The sequence below is a fragment of the Phodopus roborovskii genome, unplaced genomic scaffold (genome assembly GCF_943737965.1).
Source record: "Phodopus roborovskii unplaced genomic scaffold, PHOROB, whole genome shotgun sequence".
NCBI classification, from domain to species: Eukaryota; Metazoa; Chordata; class Mammalia; order Rodentia; family Cricetidae; genus Phodopus; species Phodopus roborovskii.
In genome coordinates, this window is record NW_026125278.1 from 11,826,695 (window position 1) to 11,842,646 (window position 15,952).

The following is a 15,952-nucleotide window of genomic DNA, read 5'->3' on the forward strand; positions in this document are numbered from 1 at the left end:
GTGTCCCCGTACCCTGATGGTTAATGTTTGTACAGCATTGTTAGTGTGCTCTAGTCCTTAGAACTTAATTCACAGTTTCTGGCTCTAACCTGTCATTTTATAGGAATTGTAAGCCCAAGTAGTTTGTGTGTGTGGTTAAGTGTTGTTATAGAAAAGATTAAACATTTGGACCAAAGAAGGATTTGTTTTTCATCAGAAAAAGTTGTGAATGTTTTCTGAGCTTTAAGAAATAGTAAATTAGAATGTATAGTTATACTTCTAAACTTTTGTAATTCATTGTTTTCAACTTGCTACTCATTATATTATTACTAGTGAAATTATTTTATGATATGTTGATTAATCAAGGGTCATAGTATTTACACTGATGCTCAAAGTCATCTCTGAGAAATCATGGATTTCATGTACTGTGATTAATATGATAATCATTTCATATCAGTCATTAACTATAAACAAACCATGGCCTAAATGAAGACTCACTTTTACACATTTATGAGTCAGTTCTGTCTTATTTAGCAAATCATATGACTTATTAATAACTTAATGTAAACTAATGACCTTCCTAAGTTGTAAAGAGCAAGTGTGTTTTCACTTTAGAGGCGTGACCGCTGAAGGTCTGTATATGTGTGTAGGATTGGACTGCTTCCAGAGTAGACATCCAGCCAGTTTTTAAGGAAAATCACAATGTTTCAGTTTTGAACTTTAATGTATCTGGAACATGTGAGGTAGAACATTTTCTTCTTGCAGTCTCTTGATAAACTAATTATGTATACTACCATGTTGGCTTCTTCTGTGCTGGGAAGCTCATGTGTGTGTAGAATAGGGAACTCTCCTGACTCACATTCCCCAGTCTTAATGGTGGGACCAATTTCTTCTTCAGTTTTTCAAAAAAGGAAAATGCTTCCCTCATTTATAAATTAATAAGTACTGGCTGTGTATTCCAGTCCTGAATGTGATGGCAACCAGGACAGGTGCAAGTCTGTCCTCTGATGGCTGTGTTGTCATGGAGTGGTGACAGATTCCTGAGTGCCATGTCCAGGTCAGACTGGTGAGGTCTGACTGGTCAGTGGCCTGGGCGGTGAAAAGCACAGGAAGGCCAGCCAAGGTGAAGCATTATGATTGGGAGTGGTAGGTGAGTGAGTCCAGGAGACGTTTTCCATAGCCTCCGCTTTAATCAGACCCGGACGGCTTTAAGGGGGAAAGTTTTGACTAGTGGTTGGTAGGTCACTCTGGAGAGTCTAGCAAACTGAGACAGGGTCAGAGTTCTCAGGACTCCGGGAGGAGGTGACTCAGAGACCCATCCCAGCATCTACAGGAGAGAGGGTGGTGGCTGGGAGCTGGAGTGTGTGTGCTGGTGTGGTGCGGTTTGAGTGAGCTCTGGGCCTGGCCACACCGCTTGCACAGACTCCCGGATGACAGATTTGTGCTTGCACGGCTGAAAGTTAAGTTCCTGGGAAGATGATACGTAGGTGTGGACTCTTATAGTCTTGAGGACTGTAGATACTCCAAAAGTGAAAATGTTTGTCTGCTGCAGCTCTTAGCTTCCCTTTGTTACATGGAAAGTTCTAACCATGGGTTCAGTGGGAAAGTTCATGGTCCAGTCCCTGCTCTCTGCTTTAAGTTTACCCCACTGTTGTGTACTACAATGACAGTTAAGGGCTTTAACTGCCTCATGAAAATTCAGTTATTTTCAACAAGGAGAGGCTGGGTAGAATTGCTGTTTGTTAGACATGAAGCATATTGGTTAGCTTTGGGCCTCGTGTAAAGTTTGGGTTTCTGGAATTCTCCTGCAGTCACATTGTCCTGATGCTTGCGGATGATATGGCCTGCAACGCCCGAAACCCCAAGCCAGCCACGGTGTTCAGCCACAAGAACATGGAGCTCAACGTGTATGGAGATGACGTGGAAGTGGACTATAGAAGCTACGAGGTTCGTTGTCAGAGACTTCTCTAAGCTCTAGGCTCAGCTTTAGTGGAATGTAATCTGCTTTTGGAGTTCACAGTGCCTGAAGTCAAGGACAGTTGCGTCGACTTTTCTAACAGGAGACGTTCGGTTTCCATACTTGATCTACAATTTCGGGTTCAGCGCTTTTATTAGGTGTATGAACTGTGGAAAGCCCTGTGATAAATGAAGACTTCTCCTATTGCCCACTGTGGGCCCTGTGTTCCCCAACATAGTTATGAACATAACCCAACACAGGATTGCAGACTTCCTGAAGCAGTTTGAAACGTTTTTCTTTCTTTCTTTTGTTCTAAACTTGGTTGCATGTTTCCCAGCAGGGCTGTGTAGATGTCAGGGCTCTGCTACAGTGTAGAGCTCAGGCACACCTGTTTGAACTCCCACTATTTCACACTTACTCAATTAAAAGTGATATGCATTCGGGCAGACCTTTAATCTCAGCAGAGGCAGAGGTAGAGGCAGGAGGATCTCTGGGAGTTCAAGGCCAGCCTGCACTAAAAAGCTACACAGAGAAACCCTCTCTCAAAACACAAAACAGAAGAAAAAAAGTAATGTGTAAGCTAAGAATGGCATTATACTGTATTTTATTTCTTAGAAACTTAGTTTATGATAGTTGAAGACTGTTTGGAGCTTGAAGCCATCGTAAATAGTCTTTTTACTTTCCAAGCCCAGCAGGCTGTCAGGTGGCATCCTGTGTCTGTGACTTAGATCTAGTGAGACGCTCAGAAATGTTCTGAGTGTGTTTGAATGTGTGACTTCTGACTTATTTGGTCATTTAAAAATGTAAAAGCATTCCCTACCTTGTTAGCCAATAAGACTATTAAAACCATCAGCATTTGCTGTATTCTGGGAACAACTGTAAGCTAACCAGCTGTGCACATATGTTCCTATATGTTTCACACTCATGATCTAGGGGAAATCCATTGAAAAGGCTAACTGCATTTTCTGCGTTTTAATTTAAATATGGACAACACATCACATGACATAGCTATTAACTTTAAATCGGTATATTTTTTTTCCTACAACTTTAAACATGCCTTCAGACATCCCAAACTGGGAAGATTTGTTCAAAGTGTGTTTTGCAGTTGAAGACATTCCAGTGGGAATCTGAGTGACATAGGGCATCCAGAATTAAGTATACATAATTTGGCAGGGGTGGTTAATTGACTGAGTGATGCCTAGTTATTCACAATTGTTTGTATTTCGTGTCCTCCAAAACAATTGCCTCTGTAAATAAGTCAGTAAACCTTGGAGTCAATTTTTAACACATAATATTAAAATTAAATTATTCTACCAGGCATTGGTGGTGGCACGCCTTTAATCCCAGCACTTGGGAGGCAGAGGCAGGAGGATCTCTGTGAGTTCGAGACCAGCCTGGTCTACAGAGTGAGTTCCAGAACAGCCTCCAAAGCAACAGAGTAATCCAGTCTCGAAAAACAAAACAAAAAATTAATTTGCTCAAATGTAGCTTTTCCCTGTCATTATTAGTCGTGAGACTTTTCTTTGGGTTACGACTTGCTGTGTGGCCCGCTCTGGCCTCGAGGTCACCCTTCCTTGCCTCAGTGCCCCGCTTGGGCCAGGCCATAGGCCATAGGCCATAGGATCTCTGGGAGTTCAAGGCCAGCCTGCACTAAAAAGCTACACAGAGAAACCCATAGGCCACGCCTTTTACTGTGAGGAGCAGAGGCACATGGAGGTACATGCTTCATTTTAGTAACCTAAAACAAATTGCACTGTAATTTGTTTTCTGTTTTATTTTCAATTTATGCTAAATAATAAGTAGATAGGAGGAATGTTTTGAATTTCTTCAGAATTTTCTTTTTTTTGAAGAAAGTATTTTTATTTTTCAGGTAACCGTGGAGAACTTTTTGCGGGTATTGACTGGGAGGGTGCCACCTAGTACTCCTCGCTCAAAGCGTCTTCTTTCCGATGACAGAAGCAATATTCTCATTTATATGACAGGTACTTCAGAACTTCAGTACTCCGTAGGGATTATGTTAAAACAGGCTGAGGTGGAACCCGTGGGCTAATGCTGAAATTTGACTTCAGTTAAGCAAGCCTGGTGTGCACTTGTGTATTCTCGTGACACAGAACTACTTGATGACATTGAAGAGGGTGTAGGTGTGGGGGGGTCTTTAATCTGAAATTGTCACCAGCCGGTGCAAAGTGGACACATTCCCGTCTGACGTATGTGGCACACTGCAAGGACAGTTCCCTTCAGATTCCGTGCGTAAGAAACATCGTTGATGTCATGTTTACGCCTGGGTTCTGCCCCAGAGTGTCTGACTATGTGGAAACCGGTGGCCACAATCGGCAGCTCTCCTGGCCCTCGTTAGAACGAGGACAGTGCACGCTTCTGTGTTTTGTGTTGGCTTCCTTAGTCCCCTGCCACCACACCCCACGTGGCTTTAGTCTCCTGTTGGCCATGCTGCTCCAATACCTAATGGAGATCGCAAACCTGTCCCACTTTTACTGCTTAAGCTCAGACTTAGCCTGATGTCCTTTGTTTTGGTCTGCGTGGGGTTCGTGAGACTGTGGTGAGCGTGTTCCCCCAATCGGTGTCATTTGTGGGCTAGCCTCAGTTCATGTACGAGGCTGCACAGTTTGCACACTTTGCCTTTCTCTCCCGGATTTATTGCTGTATCTTTGAGAAGGGAATCCCAGCAGTTTTAGTGTAGAGGCTGACACTGACTCTCGTGAGTGGCTGCTGCTTGTTTTGGGAACGCGGCTTTTAGGTACACTGTCATCTCTGCTTTTCTTGCGTCTCCCACCGTGCCTTCTGCTCTTCTGCTGCAGCGGCAGAGATAAGCAAACTCATAGCGTAAACATTGCGGTCCAGTTCTTTTTAGGGAAAGGTTGCTGAAGTCTGCAACAGATTGCACTGGCTGATAATTAGGACAATGAAATGATAAGAGCCGATGTATTTGAGGCTTTCTGTACACCATGAGCTGTCTTAAAATCGCTGCCTCTGCCAGCCCTGTGATTTCAGTGCTGCTGTCTAGAGCCACAGTGTGTGGTTGTGTGGGTCTTAACAGTGCACACAGCACGTGGCTTGGTGTTAAGAGGGGGCTGAGGTCTAACTAGTGTGGTTCGACTGGCTTGTGTGTCCAGCTGCAGGGATGTCTCGTGGCAAGGAGAAATATACCTTAACCCACAAAGACTTAGTCAGCAGCCAAACATATGTCATGGGGCTGGAACTAAAATCCACCTTTCCTTCCTTCATTGCCCAGAGGACGGCACCTTTAACAGTGTGCACGAGGTGCTGTGCGAGCTGCTGATGCTCTCACTATGGCTGAGGAAAAGGAGGCAGACATGAAGTTACTTACCTATAATAGCATGCTCTGTAAGTGGTGCAGCCAGTCTCTGAGTGCAGACAGACTGGTTCTTTCATGGCCCCAACCCTGGCCAGCTCTGATGGATCGTGTCCAGTGGCTAGGGATACCAACATCAGTTTTTAGTTGAGAACCATCCTTCCTAGTAATAATACATAGAGTACACACTGAATGAGCTTCGTTCCCACCAAAATGTAAAACATTTTTATGAGTAAGATAAACTTCAGACATACGAATGGAGGCCAGTGGATTATATGATTGGATAAGAGAAAACCTCTTAAGGAGTTATACGTAATGTTCTTAATCAGTCTAGCAGTCTTTTTTTAGTTGATAGTGAAAACTGAATTTGCTTTCCAGTCTATACTTTAGTAAGAAAGTAGTGTTAAAACCTTGCAACGAACGATGTGTATGTGTCTGGCTGCATTTGCTACTGAATGTATCTCTTATGTAGTGGGAAATGTGTCAGTGTTGTCTTTTTGGCTTTTCTACAAGGTCATGGGGGAAATGGCTTCTTGAAATTCCAAGATTCTGAAGAAATCACCAACATAGAGCTTGCGGATGCTTTTGAACAGATGTGGCAGAAAAGACGGTAATTAGCCAGTGACTCCACTTTATTTTTAACATCTCCCGTTGTTTCTCCTGTGGTGTCAGTGTGAGCCCCAGTCAGGGCTGTGCACACTGGGCATGTGCTCTAGTCTGGGCTATACACCCAGCCCCAGACGAGTGACTTCCTTCCAGGATGCACTGATATCAAATTACCCTGTGGGGCATGGATTTTCTTCCCCAATCATTTCTTCTTCTGTGAAATTTATATTTGTTATTAATTGAACAGAACTTTGTGAAAGAAATACTCAGTTATTATTTAACATGAATGAGTTCACTTGAAACATTTTTAATTATGTATTTAGTGTTGTGTATATGTGTACATTTGTGCACGTGTGTGCATGTGTATGTATATACGTGTATGTGTGTGTGTGTGTGTGTGTGTGTGTTGAGTTGGTTCTGTCCTACTATGTAGGTTGTGGGAACTGAATTCAGGTTCTAAGTCTTGGTCACCAGAGCCTTTTCCTATGGAGCCCTGCCACTGGCCCTGGCTTGTAGGGTCACATGTCATGTAGCTAAAGTGTCTTCTCCCCCCCCCCCCAGTGTGTATGATTGAAGCAGAGTCCCACTGTGTAACCCAGGCTGCCCTTAAACTCACCTTCTTTCCTGAGTGCCTAAGTTACAGATGTGTGCCACTAAATTAGTTTATTATGTTTGATTCAGCCTCACTCAAGGTTGCAGAGCAAAGTCAAAATGTAGCCCGATTCTTTGCCAGAATACAAACGGGCTGTCTCTAGTCCAGTTCCTGGTGGTCTCCTGCGAGACCTGTCGAGCACAGGCATTCTTGTGTATATTTCTGTTGGCATGCTGATCTTCTGACCCCTGCCAGGTGGCCCAAGAGCACCCTGGGACTTTTCTAGGCCACAGTTCCAAACTGTCCCATACTTATATGTCACGTGTAGTGCAACTGTGACGCCACCTCTGAGTGGCAGTTTTCTTGTTGCTGGGATGCAAGCGTATTTGGGGAGGAGAGGCGGAAGAGCAGTTGTCTCTGTAAGGAGGGACACAGTATGGGCACGCTTGTTCGTGGTGGCAGCTTGTGATTGCCTCTTCACGTCTTGGAGGATGAGGAAGCAGAGAAGGAAGACTGGACCATGAGCCTGTGAGGGTTGCATTGCCAGCTGGTGGCCCCAGATTGACGGACTGGGGCGGAGCTGACAGAAATGGCTCTCTGGGGTGGACTGTGAGGGTGACTGCCAGGGCTTTCAGATTGTGAACCACAGAGATGTGGGTATGCCACAAGCTCCTGCCACCATGGATGGAGCCCGCCGGCCACGGTGCCTTTCCCCTGGGGATGGCAGCAGGGCGCAGACACCGTGCCCGCCTCTGTCTGCAGCACGGGCCTCACTCCTCTAGTGGTGGCTGGGTTTCCTTCCAGTTGCACTGTGTGCTGTATGTGTGACTGAGCATACATGCAAATGCATGAAATATGAGCATGGGTAGAACCTATACACACATGCGTGCTCATACAAGGAGTTACAGCTGTCTGTACGTGTTAAGTTTCCAAGAAAACCTTTGTGTCGAGGATTTGTGTGGGTTGAGTCGTGGCTAAGAACAGGGGCAGACAGAGGGAGGCAGCTGCCTTGGGGTCTAACCCTGGCCCCTTTTGAAGTGTTTTCAGGAGTAGAATTCTTCTCTTAACTTTAGCTGAAGAGATGATCTGGGGCCGCATTATTGAATTAGTGGAGATTCATGTCAGACTTTATCACTTTTTCCAGCTACAATGAGCTGTTGTTTATCATCGATACTTGCCAAGGCGCATCCATGTATGAGCGGTTTTACTCTCCTAACATCATGGCCTTGGCTAGTAGCCAAGTAGGAGAGGACTCGCTGTCGGTGAGTGCTCCCTCTGCTGTCTCAGATCACTTCCCATGTGTTATGAATGTGTGCTATTCTTGGGGAGGACTTGCTGTCGGTGAGTGCTCCCTCTGCTGTCTCAGATCACTTCGCATGTGTTATGAATGTGTGCTATTCTTGGGGAGGACTCGCTGTCGGTGAGTACTCCCTCTGCTGTCTCAGATCAGTTCCCATGTGTTATGAATGTGTGCTATTCTTGGGGAGGACTCGCTGTCGGTCAGCGCTCCCTCTGCTGTCTCAGATCACTTTGTATGTGTTATGAATGTGTGCTACCCTTGGGCTTTGTGAGCAGGAAACTGGTATTTTAAACAGTTGTTAAGATGATCCCATTTGACAAGTGCTCCCCACTTTCACAGCATCAACCAGACCCGGCAATTGGAGTTCATCTCATGGATAGGTACACGTTTTATGTCTTGGAGTTTTTGGAAGAGATTAATCCAGCTAGCCAAACTAACATGAATGACCTTGTAAGTATTCCATTGATTTGATTTCACCATATTGGTGTGCTAGCTTTAATGCGGTTCATGAGGTCTGTTCTTCCCGGATTCTCATGGGTGCTGTCTGAACGTATGGTGTGGCCTTTTTAACTGCTTTGAATCACCTTTTCTTTTTTTAAAATTAGTATCTTCTTTGAAAAAAACTTCAAAATTATGCTTCTCTCTCTCTCTCTCTCTCTCTCTCTCTCTCTGTGTGTGTGTGTGTGTGTGTGTGTGTGTATGAGCAGTGTTTGGATATGTGCATGTGTGTGTTTGTGTGTGCATATGTGTGTGTACAGAAGCTAGAGGACAACTTGAGGAAGTCAGGCGATTCTGTTCTTATACCATGTGGGTCCTGGGGATGGGACTCGAATCCCCAGGCTTGGTGGCATGTGCCCTTACCTGCCTGGCTGTCTTGTTGTCTCCCAGGATGTCCTTTAGCACACAGGGCCTCAAGCTTTAACCCAGTCCCCCTATTCCCGAGGACCTTGACCGCTTCCTTTCATTTGCATGTTTTAAAAGCTGTCTGCCCAGCTTTGGAAGTGCTGCCCTTCCAGGAAAGCCACCTGAGTTCTTTCTTGGAACTTCCTTCTCAGAGCTTCCATAGAACTAACTTTCTCTTTTGTAACATTTACCACAGCCTGTCTTTTGTTGATTTCAGGCAGTGAGTGAAGTCCTTGTCATTCAAGGAGAAGCTCTTGGAAGAGCTAACTCCCTGCACAAGGTTTTTGTAGCCTATAATTCCTAGCCGGGTCTCTTAGGGTAACTTGAATTAATTAAGTTCCCTTCTTTCCTGTGCTGATTGTGCCATTTCATTCAGAGCAGCTGGAAGTTGCTGTTGAGTTGGCAAAGCTGCAGACGGTGCTTGTGCGATGGCGTCGCTGTCCACCTGCTTACACTGTGTCCACTCATCTGCACACACCGCTCCCCTGTCCCCTGTCCTGCCCTCCCAGGGCCAGGGTCCTGCTTGCACTGTGACACCTGGCTCAGGATGGTCCCCAGTGTTTGATGAGTGTGCTCACTGGCTGTGCACAGCATGGGGCAGACACTGCCCCTGCCCAGAGCTTAGACCTGAGTGGCTCTGTCCTTACCCTGCAACTGAGCAGCTCTGCACTGGGCTGTCACTGAGCAGAGTCCTTTCCAGTGACTTGTCAGTACTGAAGGAGTCTGCCAGATTCTCAGAGCTGCTGCTGCTGGCTGCCAGTGTGAAAGGAGTCCTCACTAACAGCAGTCTGAAGATATGTATTTGATGCTTGTTAAATTCTGGTAGGGACTTCAGTATTAAATCAAACTTCTTATGATGCTAACTTCACTTCTAAAAATTGATTAATTAATTTTACATCCCTGCCGCCTCCCCTTCCTGTTCTCCGCCCACTCTCTCCCTCTTTTCTCTGCCCTCCCAATTCCACCCCTTCTCCGCACTTGCTCAGGAAGGGGCAGCCTCCCCTGTGTATCAGCAAAGCATGGCATATCAAGCTGTCATAAGACCAAGCACCTTCCCCTGTATTGAGGCTGGGCAAGGCCATCCAGCATGAGGAGTAGGTTCCCAAGAGCCAGGCCAAGCCTGGGGCAGCCCCTGTGCGAATTGCTGGGAGTCCCACATACAGAGGGCCCAGGTCAGTCCCAGTCAGGCTCCCTGGCTATTGGTTCAGACTGTGTGAGCACCACAAACCAGGCGAGCTCTTCCTGTGGCTTTTCCTGACACACATCCCCCGCCCCATTTCAGTGTTTAAGTAGACAGAGGGCACCAACTTATTTCTCTCCCTTATAAAAACATGTTTTCCCCTAAGAACGTCTGCTGTCACAGACCCTGAGCACAATGGCTCCTGTCATACCTATCTCCCATGGAAATTGATGAACATTTGCTCTGGGAAGAAAATGCATCACCTGGTTTATAGTGCTTAATTTTAAAATGTGTAAAATGTGTTATTTTAATGTGTAAAATAAATTTGAAAATGTTTTTCCCATTGAAATTATGAGAAATAATTAGACTTTTAATTGATTACAGTGTACACACACACACACACACACACACACACACACACACACACACAGTCTATCATCTGTCCACACTTCTTTTTAATATCTTACCTTGGTTTCTTGCTTCCATTTGAAATTTCATTGATGACTACATGAATGTCTTTCAGTAACAATAATCCATAAGTGCCATCTGTGGTGGCGAAGGCCTTTAATCCCAGGACTAGGGAGGCAGAGGCAGGTGGATCTCTATGAGTTTGAGGACAGCCTGGCCTATTAGAGAGACCTTGTCTCAGACACTTGTGCACTATGCATGCACACGTGCACTCATGCATAAAAATGACCTGTAAAGTGATCGTAGGGATTTGATTTGTGTCTTGTTTTGTTTTTCTGTTGCCTGGAGATAAAGTTTGCTGAGGGCTGTGGTCGTAGGGCTGTGCTGGGTGCTGTAGGAGCAGTAGAATATCAGGGCTCCTTTAAATGCACTGTGCTGTTGGTGACTGTTTTCTGTTTTCTAGTCTCTGGCACCTGGTCATCTTTTGAAAGTGACTATGTGAACTCCTGTTGCTTTCCACAGTGAGTGAGCATGTGTCTTGATAATCACTAATGTGGAGTGTGACAGGTCAGCTGAACACGTGTGTGAGTGGAGAGTCATGGTTTGCAGCGCCATCTTTGGAACACGGGCGTGTCTTGGCGGTACTTGGGTTTATTTCCACTGCGGTTAGACTAAGCGGCACATAGTTTGACTGCAGTAGTGAGAGGTGTGCTGTAGGTGACCATGGAGTCCGTTGGGCTCCTCTTTAATCTACTTCGCATATTGGACTACTGTGGCCCAGTTTATTTGACTGTAATGTTGGAGGCAGGCCGGCTTCCTTTTAGCACTCTGCTAATGCTGTAGGCTTCCTTGTGTCAGATACTGCAGTAGGAATGCAATGCCAGTCTTAACCAGTGCCTTATCTTTAGAATGCACTGTAGTTGTTTGGGTATGTTCTCACCACTGTTACTAATATTGTCTTATTATTTTCAGTTTCAAGTTTGTCCCAAAAGTCTCTGTGTGTCTACTCCCGGACATCGCACTGACCTTTTTCAGCGAGATCCTAAACATGTCCTGATAACGGATTTCTTTGGAAGTGTGCGGAAAGTGGAAATCACAACAGAGACGATAAGCCTGCAGCCGGGTTCTCCAGTGGTGGAGAGCAGGTACCATCTTAGTTGTTATACGGATGGGAAGTCCTAGGCTTGTGCTTTGTGGATGTGTGTTTCTCCCTGGTCCTTACCATTCATATGCTTTTTCAGGGTATAGAAAGAGGCTGTAAGTATATGTGGCTGGGAAACTGTGATTGTGATTGGAGTGTGAGGATTTCCAAGTACAGTGTTGGTCATATTGCAATTTGAGATGTGCTAAGAAGGCTTGAGATGTCAGCAAGTCTGTCACCCATGTTTTGCCCTTGGATCTCTTGGTGATCAGTCAGGGGAAGAAGGGGCAGTGGCCTGTGTGGGTTTATGTGAGAGAGGCTGAGGGAAATTGGGTCAAGTTGGGATTTTGAAGTACTTATAATGCTCAAGTTTTCCCTGTAATTTTGAAAAGCAAAATGCCTCATTGTAATTAAATAAAGGGTCAGTTAAGGGAAACTTTTGTGGGGCCTTGCTCTAGTCTGTAACTGTCTCCTTGTGCTGCCTGATACAGCTCATAGTCCAGGCCCTTCCGGATCACCGGTGGCAGCGTGCCTAGTTAAGGGTTTATAGTACCGAGAGGAACAGAAGTAACTTAAAATGCCAGAAAAGACTTCTGTGAGGACTTGGGCAGTGTCTCGTTTCTTGTTCTAGGTTTCATAGCCCTAAGTTTTTATTTTTGCTATTCCTCGTGGCTGTTGGTTTATAAAACTGTGAAGGCAGCAGATAAGAGCAACAGAAAGTAACAATTTTATTAATTTTTAAATAGCACCTTTAAAATTGCATTTGTAAAAAACGCTAAACACATTTTAAAATGTCAATAAACTGTGGCATAATTTATACATTAGCATATGTCTTACCAGATTGTTTTAAACTTTCCTCGACTTTAACCCGTGAAAGGCTCACTCCCATTTAGCCGCCCGAACCCTGGTGTGACCTCCCTTGCACACAAGGGACTTCACACGTGTGAATTACTGTGTGTATTAACTGGATGCTGGAGAGGATTAGCATGGCAGTGGGATTGTAATAAGTTTTGTTAAATAGCCTGGAAGGATGGATTTTTGCCTTTTCGATTTTCTCTGTGTATTTGTTTGAAAGCAAAATTCTTAGTGCTGACAATTGTCTCAGTTTATATTTAAGGATAAAACTAAAATTTACAGCTGCATTCCAAAGTCTGCTGGCTTAGTGCGCCCTCTAGTGTTTGCGAACATATTGTATTTAGGGTGCTGCTGTTTAGCTGGCGACCCTCTAGTGAGTGTGTGTACCAGTGTCCCTGGACTCCCGTCTCTTTGAAAGGTTCAGGCAGGGGACTGCACCCGAGCATTAGCTGTCCCTTGCAGCGTAGTGAGACCTTCACAAAACAGTGCTGGCTCCTTCATCCAGCTAACATGAGAATTCCATTCCTGTCTTTCTCAAGAACTTTTACTTTTTCAAAGTTTAGATCAACAGTATTAATACAGTGTTACTAAAAATGCTAGTTACCTTCTGAAAACACTTTCACATAAAGGAAACAATGTATTATATTGGTTCAGGTAGGCCTTTTTATATCTTTTATGTAGTCTTAGCACACACCCTTAATCACATAGAATGGAGTCATTCGTCTGTAACACTAACTGGAGTAACTGTAAGAAACAGCGTTTGTGTGTGCTCTCTGTAACCTAGGCATGGTAAGGTGCAGTCATGGAGCTGTCTCGAGCAGAGGAATGTAGTTTGCTCTTAGTTTGTTTCCTTCAGATACTGTGGTTTGTCTTCTGTGCTAATATTTTATTTGCGAAATTCATGTATGTTGACCATGGCTATAGTTTTTCATTAAAAAGATACATTATATAAATGTATGGAACCCTCAAAGAATTAAACAAAGGATAACTTAAATAGAATGTGTTTTAAGGCCTACTTCAGAATTTTGACAGATATATACAGTTGAATACCCATTTTAGTCTGCCTGCCGTGCTGAGCGCTCTATGCGTCTTCTCTCAGACACCTTGCATGTTTCCTAGGCCCCTGCTTGCCTGTGATAGCCCAGCGCACACGTAGCCATGCATGCATTATATGTAGCATTTGTTGACTCTGGCCTCTGACCTAGGTGAAATGTTTGTAGCTGAACTCTTGTGTCAACAGCGTCTTCTGGTGGGTGTCCCAGAGACTGTCCATTCCTTAACAAAGGACGTTCTCCCCTCCCCAGATTGAGGAAAACAATGCTGTAAGCATTTGCATATAAACATTAAGATTTCTTGTAATCTGAGTAAACGTCTGGCTGTGGGATCGCTGACCCTGTGGAGCTGCAGGTTTCGGTTGATGAGAAACTTCTCGGCCGTCTCCCAAGGACTCCCACTTCGCCGTCTGACGAGTGATCACTGCATGCTCTCACGTGTTCTTAGTGTTTCCTCTCAGCTCTTCTGGGTCAGGTAGCTCCTGGTGGTTTTAATTTGCATATTTAGTTTTATTTACTGGTCTCCAGCGTCTTAAGTAAGTGTCTCTTGAAGTCTTTTGCTCACGTTAGAACATTGCTTCATTTCCTCATTAGATGGTGGCCGTTCTCGGTATGTTCTGGATACACACTCTGTCAGACACATGAATCACAAAATGTTCTTCCAGTCCGTGGTTCACCTTTCGTTTGCTTCGCTGTTGGTTGGTTTATCAAGTTTCTCTATGCTTCGTGACTTCTGGGAGTCATCTTCGCCTATCCTGAAGTCACAGAGACTTCTAGAAGTTTATAGTTTCAAATTTTATGATTGAACCTCTGGTCTGTTTTCAGTTAGTTTGTGAGGATGATGTGAGTAGTGGTTGAAATTCATCTTGCTTATGAGTAAGCTTGCTTGTTATCTTCTTAGAGAAAGCCCCCTAGGATTTTGATTGAGATTGGCTTGACTGTTAATTTGGGGCGTATGGATAGCAACATTGGGTCTACAGTCTGTGAACATATCCCAGAAGTTGTTTGGATAGTTATTTTCTAGTTATTGGCTGTACAATGTATTTTTCTAATCATCCCTTGTTTGGCGCTCATATTGACTTTGGTGTCGCTGAACCAAATCCCCTCAGAAACTCTAGCGGATTTCTCTCTTGACCAGATATGGACAGATGGATCCCACAGCTTGTGAAAGCGGTTAACACATACAAAGTTCACCACATGCATTCTAGTGGCGGTGTATTTACAGGAAGTAAGTCAGAAGTTCGGGGATGTATTTCATGGAGACACCTAAGCGTTGGATAATTTCGTCCCGAACATCATGGGGTCTGTGACTGCACTGCTCCCTGAATGCTGCTTGTAGTGAGTGGGTAAGACCGTGACACGTGACCCACAGGACAGGCGAGATGCTGCAGCACAGCTGACAGGCCTGTCCCTGGCGTGAACTCCTGTGCACCCCTGCGAATGTATTTGTAGTCCTGTATGACCTCAGAGTCTTCCTTGGCCATCTGTTTTATTATTACCTTGTGATGGTTTGCCACTCGAGTTAGCTCAGATTCTGTTAAGATGGAACGTGAGAAACTAGGTGATTGATTTGATTTTTTTCTTTATTTTTATTTTATTTAATTTTTATAACAAAGTCTAATTAAATGAAAACAAACATACACAATATTTCGGAATTTGGGCGTCGTTCTTTCCAAACTACTTCCTGCTGGTAAGGGGCTCTGTCTTGGGGGATTCTAAGAAGATTCAGATATCCTGGCTGTAGTCTGTAGGGCTGTTTTGTCCAGCTGTTTTGAATGTAGGATCAGCTTGTACTCTGTTTCAGGCGGTCTGGCGTGATCAAACCACATTAGTCTGGAAGGAATCCACATCTTTTCATTTTCTGTGGAAACAAAAATAGAAATCCTTTTCCCCAGTAACTTGCAGTCTAAGAGACCTCAGACAGTGGAGCCAGGATGTATCCCTGGTGCGCAAAAGGACTTTGCAAACACATCCCCCATGGAGGGATAACTGCCTTAACCTAGAGACAGGAGAGAAGCCCTAGTCCCTACTTCACAGGACCTGTCAGATCTACATGACCCCAACTGGATGGCATTCCCCTACACATGGAATTGTGGTGGGGGATGGGAGGGGGTGGGGAGGGTGGTTAGAGTGCATGTGAGAGGGCAGAGAGGGTAAAAGGGAGGGAGGGATGGAGGAAGAGAGGGAGGGAGGGAGGGAGAGGGAACTGGGATCGACATGTAAAATAATAAATTAAATAAAAAAAATGCTTTGACTCCAAAATTTAAGTTAAAGGATTGATTTGATTTATAAAGGTACACAACATTGTGAAAGTTATCCATTTTGTCATTTTGCAAACATAAAATTCTTATAGCTTTAACATGCATGGATGGTTTCATAAACTGCTTAGTAATTTATTTTACCATGCGTAGAGAAGGGAAGCATGTGTGGAATTGGCTCGAGACTTCTGAGATGGCATCTCGTGTGAACAGTGCAGCACCACGGGTTACCGTTTCTCTTGATGGGGATTCAGCTTGCTCAGGTGCAGCTGGCAAACACCCTGCACGCCAGGCTTGCAGACTCCGCCTTTGTTAGCAGTGCTCACCGCGTCAGAGTTCAAAGGAGGCTGTCCTTACAACACTAAATGTTAGGGTAAAGACGTGAAGATG

The 15,952-nt window shown here is 44.7% G+C and overlaps 1 protein-coding gene across 1 annotated transcript in view; it reads left to right on the plus strand.

The window, feature by feature from the left end:
• The window catches only part of Pigk (phosphatidylinositol glycan anchor biosynthesis class K), an 82,699-nt gene that overhangs the window by 21,764 nt on the left and 44,983 nt on the right, over window positions 1-15,952 (plus strand). Inside the window, exons 4-9 of the mRNA XM_051195574.1 lie at window positions 1,791-1,926; window positions 3,807-3,918; window positions 5,781-5,877; window positions 7,610-7,727; window positions 8,105-8,215; window positions 11,229-11,401. Of these exons, the coding sequence (XP_051051531.1) occupies window positions 1,791-1,926; window positions 3,807-3,918; window positions 5,781-5,877; window positions 7,610-7,727; window positions 8,105-8,215; window positions 11,229-11,401 (747 nt within the window). The remainder of the gene's footprint in view (window positions 1-1,790; window positions 1,927-3,806; window positions 3,919-5,780; window positions 5,878-7,609; window positions 7,728-8,104; window positions 8,216-11,228; window positions 11,402-15,952) is intronic.